Here is a 14301-nt window from a genome sequence, read left to right as displayed (position 1 = left end):
GCCGTCAAAGCCAGAAGGGCCAAATCCTGGTAAACACAAAGGCCCTGAACGAGGAGGTCTGGTCATTGTGGAAGTAGAAGGGGATGATCCCACGAGAGACCCAGTAGATCGGAGAACCAGTGCCATCTGGCCACGCTAGAGCAACCAGAAGTAGGTTTCCGCCTTCTTGCTTGAACTTCCGTATTACTCTGGGCAGGAGTGACACCGGAGGGAACACATACGGTATCTGAAAGCTCCATGGAATTGCCAGAACGTCCACGAACGCAGCTTGAGTATCCCTTGTCCTTGCTCCGAAGACTGGACCCTTGTGATTGTGTCGAGATGCCATCAGGTCCACATCTGGAAGGCCCCACTTGTCCACGAGGAGTTGAAACACTTCTGGATGGAGGCTCCACTCTCTGGCATCTACGTCCTGATGAATGAGAAAGTCCGCTTCCCAGTTTAGGACCCCCGGAATGAACACTGCTGATATGGCTGGCAGATGACGTTCCACCCACTGAAGAATCTGTGATACTTCCCTCAATGCCATGCGGCTTTGAGTGCCGCCCTGATTGCTGTACGCCACCATAGTGGCATTGTCCGATTCTACTTGAACAGGTCTGTTCTGTATGAGATGCTGGGCATTGAACACTGCCCGCAGTTCCAGAATATTTATCGGGAGTAGAGACTCCTCCTTGGTCCACCGACCCTGAAGAGAGTGCTGTTCCAACACTACTCCCCAACCTCTTAGACTGGCATCCGTCGTCAGCAGGACCCAGTTGGATATCCAGAAGGGACGGCCCCTGCACAACCGTTGGTCCTGGCGCCACCAGCATAGTGACAGGCGGACCCCCAGAGACAAGGAGATCATGTGAAACCTGATACGGTGAGGCAAGCCATCCCACTTGGACAGAATCAAATTCTGCAGAGGGCGAGAATGGAATTGAGCATACTCCACCATGTCGAAAGCCGACACCATGAGACCTAGCACTTGCATTGCCGAATGAATCAACACTTGCGGACGAGATAGGAAGCATTGAATCCTGTCCTGAAGTTTCAGGACTTTCTCCTTAGACAGGAACAACTGCTGGTTGTGAGTGTCCAATAACGCTCCCAGGTGTACCATGCTCCGAGCAGGAACCAGGGAGGATTTCTTCAAGTTGATCAGCCACCCATGGGCTTTCATGCACTGGACCGTCAGATCGAGATGACACAAGAGAAGATCTGGGGAATTCGCCAGGATCAACAATTCATCCAGATACAGTAGGATCCTGACCCCTTGACGGCGGAGTGAAGCAGTCATGACCGCCATATCTTTGGTGAAAACTCGGAGAGCCGTTGTCAAACCAAAGGGTAACGCCCGAAATTGGTAACGTAGGTTGCACACCGCAAACCTCAGGTACTGCTGATGAGATACCGCAATAGGAATATGCAGGAAGGCATCCTGTATGTCCAGGGAGACCATAAAGCCCCCAGGCTCCAAGGCCAGAACAACAGAGCGCAGAGTTTCCATACGAAACTTGGGAGACCCGCACATGCTTGTTCAAGGACTTCAGATTGAGAATGGGCCGTGAGGAACGTCCAGTTTCGGGACTAGGAACAGCAATGAATAGTACCCGTTGCCTCTTTGATCTAGAGGCACCTGTACCACCACCCCGGTGGACAGGAGGGAGTGCACCACCAAATGCAAAGTGTTTGCTTTTGCCGAATCCAGAGGCACATCTGTCAAACAAAATCGATGAGGGGGACGATTCTTGAAGGGTATGGCGTAACCTCGAGCGACGACTTCCCTTACCCAGTTATCCGAAGTGGTCTGCAACCATTCCTGGGCAAAACCTGGAAGTCGGCCCCCCACCTTGGGATCCCCCAGTGGGAGGCATGCCCCGTTATGTGGCAGGCTTGTCAGTTTTGGAAGCAGGCTGATGGGCGGCCCAGGCACGATTCGGTCTGGGCTTGGCAGGTCTGGAAGCACGAGCTTGCTTTGGGCACGCCTGACCTTTTGCTTTTCCTGGAGGACGAAAGGGCAGAGGGAAAGTACTTTTAGCCTTCTGTGCGGAAGGAGACGTACTAGGTAGGCAAGCAGTTTTAGCCAGATCAGCCACAATCTTATTGAGGTCTTCTCCGGAGAGAATGTCTCCCTTGAAAGGAAGCACCTGCAGGGTTTTCTTGGAAACCACATCCACCGAACAGAATCTCAACCAAAGGATACGTCTGGCCAAGACAGACGTAATAGCAGCCTTGGTCTCGAGCACCCCGGCATCGGAGCCCGCCTCCTTAAGGTACAGAGAAGCCGTGGTAATATACGAGAGACATTGTCGAGCATGCTCAGACGCATTGGAAGGCAGATCTGCCTCAAACTCCTGAGCCCACGCCTCAACAGCTTCAGCAGCCCAAGTTGCTGCAATTGATGGCCTATGCACAGCCCCTGCTAGGGTATAAATTGCTTTTAAACAACCCTCCACACGTCTATCCGTCGGTTCCTTCAGGGAGGTGACGGTAGTTACTTGTAGAGCAGAGGAACAACCATTTCCTCCATTACGTCTGCGGCCTCACTACCACGCAGTGTGGGAGAAGCCCCAGCGTCGTTGCCACATGTAGCAGACATAAAAGCGTGCACAATATCGGGAAACCTGGTACAAGGTGTAGCAGCAATATACCCAGCAAGAACACCCGGTGATGTGACTATGACAGCACAAACCGGGAGTTCAAGAGATATAAATCAATATGGTGACTATAAATCACAAGGAAAAATACACAGCAAGTATATCTTGTGATACAATCCTATATTATACAGAAAGAAATCTGATACACTTAGTCCCTCAGGTATAGCAATATAGGAATAGCCCGCTGAGTGAAAATAAGAATTTACTCACCGGTAATTCTATTTCTCGTAGTCCGTAGTGGATGCTGGGAACTCCGTAAGGACCATGGGGAATAGCGGCTCCGCAGGAGACTGGGCACAAAAGTAAAGCTTTAGGACTACCTGGTGTGCACTGGCTCCTCCCCCTATGACCCTCCTCCAAGCCTCAGTTAGGATACTGTGCCCGGACGAGCGTACACAATAAGGAAGGATTTATGAATCCCGGGTAAGACTCATACCAGCCACACCAATCACACCGTACAACTTGTGATCTGAACCCAGTTAACAGTATGATAACAGAGGAGCCTCTCGAAGGATGGCTCACTACAATAATAACCCGATTAGTTAACAATAACTATGTACAAGTATTGCAGATAATCCGCACTTGGGATGGGCGCCCAGCATCCACTACGGACTACGAGAAATAGAATTACCGGTGAGTAAATTCTTATTTTCTCTAACGTCCTAGTGGATGCTGGGAACTCCGTAAGGACCATGGGGATTATACCAAAGCTCCCAAAACGGGCGGGAGAGTGCGGATGACTCTGCAGCACCGAATGAGAGAACTCCAGGTCCTCCTCAGCCAGGGTATCAAATTTGTAGAATTTAGCAAACGTGTTTGCCCCTAACCAAGTAGCAGCTCGGCAAAGTTGTAAAGCCGAGACCCCTCGGGCAGCTGCCCAAGATGAGCCCCCTTCCTTGTGGAATGGGCTTTTACAGATTTTGGCTGTGGCAGGCCTGCCACAGAATGTGCAAGCTGAATTGTATTACAAATCCAACGAGCAATAGTCTGCTTAGAAGCAGGAGCACCCAGCTTGTTGGGTGCATACAGGATAAACAGCGAGTCAGATTTTCTGACTCCAGCCGTCCTGGAAACATAAATTTTCAGGGCCCTGACTACGTCCAACAACTTGGAGTCCTCCAAGTCACTAGTAGCCGCAGGTACCACAATAGGTTGGTTCAGATGAAACGCTGAAACCACCTTAGGGAGAAAATGAGGACAAGTCCTCAATTCCGCCCTGTCTGAATGGAAGATCAGATAAGGGCTTTTACAGGATAAAGCCGCCAATTCTGACCCGCGCCTGACCGAGGCCAGGGCCAACAGCATGACCACTTTCCATGTGAGACATTTTAACTCCACAGATTCAAGTGGTTCAAACCAATGTGACTTTAGGAACCCCAAAACTACATTGAGATCCCAAAGTGCCACTGGAGGCACAAAAGGAGGTTGTATATGCAGTACCCCTTTTACAAACGTCTGAACTTCAGAAACTGAAGCTAGTTCTTTCTGGAAGAAAATCGACAGGGCCGAAATTTGAACCTTAATGGACCCCAATTTTAGGCCCATAGACACTCCTGTTTGCAGTAAATGCAGGAATCGACCTAGTTGAAATTCCTCCCTCGGGGCCTTACTGGCCTTGCACCCCGCAACATATTTTCGCCACATGCGGTGATAATGCTTTGCGGTTACATCCTTCCTGGCTTTGATCAGGGTAGGGATGACTTCTTCTGGAATGCCCCTTTTCCTTCAGGATCCGGCGTTCAACCGCCCTGCCGTCAAACGCAGCCGCGGTAAGTCTTGTAATAGACAGGGTCCTTGCTGGATCAGGTCCCTTCTTAGAGGTAGAGGTCACGGGTCCTCCGTGAGCATCTCTTGAAGTTCCGAGTACCAAGTCCTTCTTGGTCAATCCGGAGCCACGAGTATAATTCTTACTCCCCTCCGTCTTATAATTCTCAGTACTTTTGATCTGAGAGGAAAAAAGAGGGAACACATACACTGACTGGTACACCCACGGTGTTACCAGAGCGTCCACAATTATCGCCTGAGGGTCCCTTGACCTGGCGCAATAACTGTCCAATTTTTTTTTGTTTAGGCGGGACGCCATCATGTCCACCTTTAGTTTCTCCAACGGTTTACAATCATGTGGAAGACTTCTGGGTGAGGTCCCCACTTTCCCGGGTGGAGGTCGTGCCTGCTGAGGAAGTCTGCTTCCCAGTTGTCCACTCCCGGAATGAATACTGCTGACAATGCTATCACATGATTTTCCGCCCAGCGAAAAATCCTTGCAGCTTCTGCCATTGCTCTCCTGCTTCTTGTGCCGCCCTGTCTGTTTACGTGGGCGACTGCCGTGACGCTGTCCGACTGGATCAGCACCGGCTGACCTTGAAGCAGAGGTCTTGCTTGGCTTAGGGCATTGTAAATGGCCCTTAGCTCCAGGATATTTAAGTGAAGTGATGTCTCCAGGCTTGACCATAAGCCCTGGAAATTTCTTCCCTGTGTGACTGCTCCCCAGCCTCGCAGGCTGGCATCCGTGGTCACCAGGACCCAGTCCTGAATGCCGAATCTGCGGCCCTCTAGAAGATGAGCACTCTGCAACCACCACAGGAGAGACACCCTTGTCCTTGGTGACAGGGTTATCCGCTGATGCATCTGAAGATGCGATCCGGACCATTTGTCCAGCAGGTCCCACTGGAAAGTTCTTGCGTGGAATCTGCCGAATGGAATTGCTTCGTAGGAAGCCACCATTTTTCCCAGGACCCTTGTGCACTGATGCACTTACACTTGGCCTGGTTTTAGGAGGTTTCTGACTAGTTCGGATAACCCCCTGGCTTTCTCCTCCGGGAGAAACACCTTTTTCTGGACTGTGTCCAGGATCATCCCTAGGAATAGAAGACGTGTCGTCGGGATCAGCTGCGATTTTGGAATACTGAGAATCCAACCATGCTGCTGCAACACTACCTGAGATAGTGCTACCCCGACTTCCAACTGTTCCCTGGATCTTGCCCTTATCAGGAGATCGTCCAAGTAAGGGATAACTAAAAACTCCCTTCCTTTCGAAGGAGTATCATCATTTCGGCCATTACCTTGGTAAAGACCCGGGGTGCCGTGGACAATCCAAACGGCAGCGTCTGAAACTGATAGTGACAGTTCTGTACCACAAACCTGAGGTACCCTTGGTGAAAAGGGTAAATTGGGACATGGAGGTAAGCCTCCTTGATGTCCAGAGACACCATATAATTCCCTTCTTCCAGGTTCGCAATCACCGCTCTGAGTGACTCCATCTTGAATTTGAACCTTTGTATGTAAGTGTTCAAGGATTTCAGATTTAAAATAGGTCTCACCGAGCCGTCCGGCTTCGGTACCACAAACAGCGTGGAATAATACCCCTCTCCTTGTTGTAGGAGGGGTACCTTGATTATCACCTGCTGGGTGAAGGATCCAGGGGTCCACCTGTGAGTGAGCCCACTGCACGCTGAAATTTTTGAGACGGGCCCCCACCGTGCCTGAATCCGCTTGTAAAGTCCCAGCGTCATGCTGAGGACTTGGCAGAAACGGGAGAGGCTTCTGTTCCTGGGAACTGGCTGTTTGCTGCAGCCGTTTTCCTCACCCTCTGCCACGGGGCAGAAATGAGGAGCCTTTTGCCCGCTTGCCCTTATGGGGCCGAAAGGACTGCGCCTGATAATACGGCGTTTTCTTATGTTGAGAGGCTACCTGGGGTAAAAATGTGGATTTCCCAGCCATTGCCGTGGCCACCAGGTCTGTTAGACCTACCCCAAATAACTCCTCCCTTTTATAAGGCAATGCTTCCATATGCCTTTTGGAATCAGCATCACCTGACCACTGCCTCGTCCATAATCTTCTGGCAGAAATGGACAGCGCACTTTTACTCTTGATGCCAGTCGGCAAATATCCCTCTGTGCATCACGCATATATAGAAATGCATCTTTTAAATGCTCTATAGTCAGTAATATACTGTCCCTATCTAGGGTATCAATATTGTCAGTCAGGGAATCCGACCAAGCCACCCCAGCACTGCACATCCAGGCTGAGGCGATTGCTGGTCGCAGTATAACACCTGTGTGAGTGTATATACATTTTAGGATATTTTTCTGCTTTTTTAAGGACGGCCGTATCCGGGGACGGTAGTGCCACCTGTTTAGACAAGCGTGTGAGCGCTTTATCCACCCTAGGGGGTGTTTCCCAACGTGCCCTATCCTCTAGCGGGAAGGGATATGATGCTAATAACTTTTTAGGAATTAACAGTTTTTATCGGGGGAAACCCACGCATCATCACACACTTCATTTTATTCCTCAGATGCAAGAAAAACTACAGGCAGCTTTTTCTCACCCAACCTAATACCCTTTTTAGTGGTAGTGGTATTATCAGAAATATGTAAAACATTTTCCATAGCCTCAATCATGTAACGTGTGGCCCTACTGGAAGTCACATTCATCTCTTAATCGTCGACACTGGAGTCAGTATCCGTGTCGGCGTCTGTATCTGCCATCTGAGGTAACGGGCGTTTTAGAGCCCCTGATGGCTTTTGAGACGCCTGGACAGGCACAGGCTGAGTAGCCGGCTGTCTCATGTCATCAATCTTTTGTAAAGAGCTGACACTGTCACGTAATTCCTTCCATAAGCTCAGCCACTCAGGTGTCGACTCCCTAGGGGGTGACATCTCCATTACAGGCAATTGCTCCGCCTCCACACCATTTTCCTCCTCATACATGTCGACACAACGTACCGACACACAGCACACACACAGGGAATGCTCTGATAGAGGACAGGACCCCACTAGCCCTTTGGGGAGACAGAGGGAGAGTATGCCAGCACACACCAGAGCGCTATATATATATACAGGGATAACCTTATGGAAGTGTTTTTCCCCTTATAGCTGCTGTTTTATTAATACTGCGCCTAATTAGTGCCCCCCTCTCTTTTTTAACCCTTTTCTGTAGCGTAGTAACTGCAGGGGAGAGCCAGGGAGCTTCCCTCCAACGGAGCTGTGAGGGAAAATGGCGCCAGTGTGCTGAGGAGATAGGCTCCGCCCCCTTCTCGGCGGCCTTTTCTCCCGTTTTTCTGTGGAATCTGGCAGGGGTTAAAATTCATCCATATAGCCCTGGGGCTATATGTGATATATTTTCGCCAGCCAAGGTGTTTTTATTGCTGCTCAGGGCGCCCCCCCCTAGCGCCCTGCACCCTCAGTGACCGAAGTGTGAAGTGTGCTGAGGAGCAATGGCGCACAGCTGCAGTGCTGTGCGCTACCTTGGTGAAGACAGGATGTCTTCTGCCGCCGATTTTCCGGACCTCTTCTTGCTTCTGGCTCTGTAAGGGGGCCGGCGGCGCGGCTCTGGGACCGGACTCCGAGGCTGGGCCTGTGTTCGGTCCCTCTGGAGCTAATGGTGTCCAGTAGCCTAAGAAGTCCAATCCACTCTGCACGCAGGTGAGTTCGCTTCTTCTCCCCTTAGTCCCTCGATGCAGTGAGCCTGTTGCCAGCAGGTCTCACTGAAAATAAAAAAAACTAAAACTAAACTTTCACTAAGAAGCTCAGGAGAGCCCCTAGTGTGCACCTTTCTCGGCCGGGCACAAAAATCTAACTGAGGCTTGGAGGAGGGTCATAGGGGGAGGAGCCAGTGCACACCAGGTAGTCCTAAATCTTTACTTTTGTGCCCAGTCTCCTGCGGAGCCGCTATTCCCCATGGTCCTTACGGAGTTCCCAGCATCCACTAGGACATCAGAGAAATACCCTTTACTAGATCGCTGGATCGCGGTAAAGTGCGGCCAGAGAGACCCCTCACCTCCCCCGTACCTGCGGCCCCCACGATCCGGGAGGACGGCGGCGAGTGTGTGACTGATGCTGTGAAAGAACCGGAGCCTCCGCTGCAGTGACCCGGCAACCAGGGCGCGGGAGTATACAGCGCCGCTGGGGGTGATGGAGCTGCAGTCAGGGACGTCTGTGAGACGTTACCGGCTGCAGCCCTGTTACTCTGTCAGAAGAATCTTCAGTCTTTTCCTTTACAATAAACCCATCAATAGGCTGCCTAATGCAGCACCCCTGTTATATGCCTACTTACTGCAAGACACCAACCTACTGACTGAGCTCCTGTGCACGGAGGCGGGGCTATAGAGGAGGCGGGGCTATAGAGGAGGCGGCACTGAGCATCTTGGGAACAGTCAAAAGCTCTGAGCCTGTTGGTGCCTCGGATAAAGATCCTACTCTACACCCGATGTGAATCCTTGTGGAGCCCAGTGTACCCCGCAGCAGAAAATACAATGGCATTTACATAGTGATTAAACTGAGGTGAAACAGTATAATATCAGTGTATAAGACACACAGCTCCTCTACAGATCATATAGTGACAGTCACTTTGGTATATTGGGGAGACCCTAAATCCCACCTACCTGATCCTCCTGTGGGATCCTGTGATTCTCCTCTGTACAATCCTGGGAATACAGAGGACGGGGACATCTCTCTGGGGTATCTCTGTTACTGTGCCCATCTGTAAGAGACACACAGTGACTGAGTACAGTGTATATATGTGATTATCAGATGATGTGTGTATATAGGGGCCCCCATAACTGCTGTCCCCTGTACAATACATGACAGTCTCCTCTTACCCAGTGATGTGAGGGGCCGGTGATTCTCCATCATCACGTCCTTGTATAGACCCCTGTGTTCCTCTATATACTCCCCTTCCTGCATGGAGACATAGACAGTGACATCCTGACACCTTATAGGAACCTGACACACACAGTGATACAGTCATCACCCAGACACATCCCCCGGTGTTACTATATAATGTCCCATTCCCAGCAGTCACCCCTCCAGTCATCACCCAGACACATCCCCTGGTGTTACTGTATAATGTCCCATTCCCAGCAGTCACCTCTCCAGTCATCACCCAGACACTTCCCCTGGTATTACTGTATAATGTCCCATTCCCAGCAGTCACCTCTCCAGTCATCACCCAGACACGTCCCCTGGTGTTACTGTATAATGTCCCATTCCCAGCAGTCACCTCTCCAGTCATCACCCAGACACATCCCCTGGTGTTACTGTATAATGTCCCATTCCCAGCAGTCACCTCTCCAGTCATCACTCAGACACATACTCCGGTGTTACTGTATAATGCACCATTCCTAGCAGACACCTCTCCAGTCATCACCCAGACACATCCCCTGGTGTTACTGTATAATGCCCAATTCCCAGCAGTCACCTCTCCAGTCATCATCCAGACACATCCCACAGTGTTACTGTATAATGCCCCATTCCCAGCAGTCACCTCTCCAGTCATCACCCAGACACGTCCCCTGGTGTTACTGTATAATGCCCCATTCCCAGCATTCATCTCTCCAGTCATCACCCAGACATATCCCCTTATGTTACTGTATAATGCCTTATTCCCAGCAGTCACCTCCCCAGTCATCACCCAGACACATCCCCTGGTGTTACTGTATAATGTCCCATTCCCAGCAGTCACCTCTCCAGTCATCACCCAGACACGTCCCCTGGCGTTACTGTATAATGTCCCATTCCCAGCAGTCACCTCTCCAGTCATCACCCAGACACTTCCCCTGGTATTACTGTATAATGCCCCATTCCCAGCAGTCACCTCTACAGTCATCACCCAGACACATCCCCTGGTGTTACTGTATAATGCCCCATTCCCAGCAGTCACCTCTCCAGTCATCATCCAGACACGTCCCCTGGTGTTACTGTATAATGCCCCATTCCCAGCAGTCACCTCTCCAGTCATCACCAGACACGTCCCCTAGTGTTACTTTATAATGTCCCAATCCCAGCAGTTACCTCTCCAGTTATCACCCAGACACCTCCCCTGGTGTTACTGTATAATGCCCCATTCCCAGCAGTCACCTCTCCAGTCATCACCAGACACGTCCCCTAGTGTTACTGTATAATGTCCCAATCCCAGCAGTTACCTCTCCAGTTATCACCCAGACACGTCCCCTGGTGTAACTGTGTAATGCCCCATTCCCAGCAGTCACCTCTCCAGTCATCACCCAGACACGTCCCCTGGTGTTACTGTATAATGTCCCATTCCCAGCAGTCACCTCTCCAGTCATCACCCAGACACATTACCTGGTGTTACTGTATAATGTCCCATTCCCAGCAGTCACCTCTCCAGTCATCACCCAGACACATCCCCCGGTGTTACTGTATAATGCCCCATTCCCAGCAGTCACCGCTCCAGTCATCACCACACACATCCCCTGGTGTTACTGTATAATGCCCCATTCCCAGCAGTCACCTCTCCAGTCATCACCCAGACACATCCCCTGGTGTTACTGTATAATGCCCCATTCCCAGCAGTCACATCTCCAGTCATCACCCAGACACATCCCCTAGTGTTACTGAATAATGTCCCATTCCCAGCAGTCACCTCTCCAGTCATCACCCAGACACGTCCCCTGGTGTTACTGTATAATGTCCCATTCCCAGCAGTCACCTCTCCAGTCATCACCCAGACACATCCCCTGGTGTTACTGTATAATGTCCCATTCCCAGCAGTCACCTCTCCAGTCATCACCCAGACACATCCCCTGGTGTTACTGTATAATGTCCCATTCCCAGCAGTCACCTCTCCAGTCATCACCCAGACACGTCCCCTGGTGTTACTGTATAATGTCCCATTCCCAGCAGTCACCTCTCCAGTCATCACCCAGACACATCCCCCGGTATTACTGTATAATGCCCCATTCCCAGCAGTCACCTCTCCTATCAGGAGCTGAATGATCTTGTTGGTGAGTTCCAGGATCTTCTGGTCACTGTGTCTCTCATGTATTAGTGAGTGAGGTGGACGCACTGTGGTGGGGCTGTGGGTCCTGCTTAGTCCACCTGACACACGAGGATGGCTGCTGGGTGTCTCACACTCACCAGAGATCTTCTTCACTACTGTGTAACCCTGCGAAATGGGGGATACATCAATATCGCTGCAAATACTCCCAGATCCCCTCACTTCCCCAGACACGTCCCTGTATTATTACTAGAGATATGTGATGTCACTGTGATGCTCACACATCCCCTCACCTCCCCAGTGATATCTCTGTATTATAGCTATAGATATAAGTGATGTCATAGTGACACTCCCAAATCCCTTCACCTCCCCAGTCATGTACCTGTACTATAACTATAGATATAAGTGATGTCACTGTGATGGTCCCAGATCCAATCACCTCCCCAGTCATATTCCTGTATTATTACTATAGATATAAGTAATGTAAATGTGACGCTCCCAGATCCCCTCACCTCCCCAGTCATGTCTCTGTATTATTACTATAGATATAAGTGATGTCACTGTGACACTCCCAGATCCCCTCACCTCCCCAGTCATGTCCCTGTATTATTATAGATATAAGTGATGTCATTGTGATATTCCCAGATGCCCTCACCTCCCCAGTCATGTCCCTGTATTATAACTATAGATATAAGTGATGTCATAGTGACACTCCCAGATCCCCTCACCTCCCCAGTCATGTTCCTGTATTATTATTATAGATATGTTATGTCACTGTGACACTCCCAGGAGTCTGATATACATTTGCTTCATACTGCTCCAATTATCATCTGTTACACATGCCAGGGATATTACGGTCTCTGCTATAATACATCCTAGATATTGAGCAATATTTTCAATCCCCACAGTATCCCTTATCCAAAATGCTTGGGACCAGAGGTATTTTGGATATCGGATTATTCCGTATTTTGGAATAATTGCATACAATAATGAGATATCATGGTGATGGGACCCAAGTCTAAGCACAGAATGCATTTATGTTACATATACACCTTATACACACAGCCTGAAGGTCATTTTAGCCAATATTGTTTTATAACTTTGTGCATTGAACAAAGTTTGTGTACATTGACCCATCAAAAAACAAAGGTTTCACTATCTCACTCTCACTCAAAAAAGTCTGTATTTCCGAATATTTGGATATGGGATACTCAACCTGTAGTAATAATAATAACGACACTAAAGGCTGCACCCCAGTATAAAAATAATAACAGATGTATTTAAAAGCAGAACACCACAGACCATTCCTCCTGTATTGTAGGAAATCACCATCACTCCCAATGTATAATAATAATACCAGAACACCACAAGATGCTGTCCCTGTATAATAATAACTGTACACAAAAACCTGCTCCCCCTGTATAACACTAAAAACAACAGCACACCACATTCTGCTCCCTTTATATTAATAATAAAATCACACAACAGGCTGCTCCACCAGAAAAAATATAATAGGACACTACAAGTCGCTCCCCATTTATAATAATAATAGGACACAACAGGCCGCTCCACCTGTAGAATAATAAAAACAGGACACCACACGCCGCTCCCTCTGTATAATAATAATAATAATAATAACAGGACACCACAGGCTGCTCCCCCTGTATTATTATAATGATAATAATAATAATAATAATAACAACAACAACAACAGGACACCAAAGGCTGCTCCTCCTGTATAATAATAATAATAATAGGACACCACAGGCTGCTCCCACTGTATAGTAATAATAACAGGACACCACAGGTTGCTCCTCCTGTAAAATAATAATAATAACAACAGGACACCACAGGCTGCTCCTCCTGTATAATAACAGGACACCACAGGCTGCTCTCCCTGTATAATAATAATAATATCAGGACACCACAGGCTGCTCCCCCTGTATAATAATAATATCAGGACACCACAGGCTGCTCCCCCTGTATAGTAATAATAACAGGACACCAGAGGCTGCTCCCCCTGTATAGTAATAATAACAGGACACCACAGGCTGCTCCCACTGTATAGTAATAATAACAGGACACCACAGGCTGCTCCCCCTGTATAGTAATAATAACAGGACACCACAGGTTGCTCCCCCTGTATAGTAATAATAACAGGACACCAGAGGCTGCTCCCCCTGTATAGTAAGACGCCATTACCTGATCTCAACGGACACTGGAAAGCTGCAGCAGTCGATGAAAACTCACTTCCAGTATGTGGAACGCACAATCCGGAAGTAAGGTGGAACGCACAGGCAGGAAGTAGGGCATTATTGGCAAAATCTGCTTCCTGGTTATTGGCCCCTCCCCTCCTTCACCCCGCCCGCAGCTCCGCCCCCAGTAATGACAAAAAACCATAAAAGTCCTCAGTGCAGAAGGCCGGCGGCCATTTTCTGGTAGACCAGTCCGGCATCAACTGCAGCAGCAATAGGTTCCCTGGCCGTGTAGTGACGTCAGGAGCGGCGGCCATTTTCCCCTGGTCTGAGCTCCGCCTTCCTTCTATCATTCCCACAAGGCAGCAGGAGCAGAGAGCAGCCATTGCTGTGTCTGGCAGCAGGTAATGATATTATTATTATTATTATTCTATAGGCTGAGCAGCTCTGGTGTCAGGTTCTGTACTACAGGGGGAGCAGCCTCTGGTGCCTTGTTATAGTGCAGCTGGAGCAGCCTCTGGTGCTGCATTATCCCTGTACAGGTGGCTGACACTCTAGTGTCCTATTACTGTAATACAGGTGGCGCAGACCCCGCCGTTACCGTAATACAGGGGGCGCAGACCCCACCGTTACCGTAATACAGGTGGCGCAGACCCCGCCGTTACCGTAATACAGGAGGTGCAGACCCCGCCGTTACCGTAATACAGGTGGCGCAGACCCCGCCGTTA

At 49.6% G+C, this 14301-nt stretch overlaps 1 protein-coding gene across 1 annotated transcript in view; it reads right to left on the bottom strand.

Moving 5' to 3' along the window:
• Positions 1–13648, bottom strand: part of LOC135048515 (oocyte zinc finger protein XlCOF6-like) — a 60123-nt gene extending 46475 nt beyond the window's left edge. Inside the window, exons 1-4 of the mRNA XM_063955556.1 lie at positions 13581–13648; positions 11355–11546; positions 9241–9319; positions 9025–9122 (exon numbers count right to left, since the gene is read on the bottom strand). Of these exons, the coding sequence (XP_063811626.1) occupies positions 9025–9122; positions 9241–9274 (132 nt within the window). The 5' untranslated portion in view covers positions 9275–9319; positions 11355–11546; positions 13581–13648. The remainder of the gene's footprint in view (positions 1–9024; positions 9123–9240; positions 9320–11354; positions 11547–13580) is intronic.
• Between the last annotated feature and the right edge of the window lie 653 nt (positions 13649–14301).

This window comes from Pseudophryne corroboree, unplaced genomic scaffold (genome assembly GCF_028390025.1).
Source record: "Pseudophryne corroboree isolate aPseCor3 unplaced genomic scaffold, aPseCor3.hap2 scaffold_974, whole genome shotgun sequence".
Classification (NCBI taxonomy): Eukaryota; Metazoa; Chordata; class Amphibia; order Anura; family Myobatrachidae; genus Pseudophryne; species Pseudophryne corroboree.
Note: the sequence above shows the minus strand (reverse complement) of the source record. Positions and strands in the feature narration are given on the sequence as shown.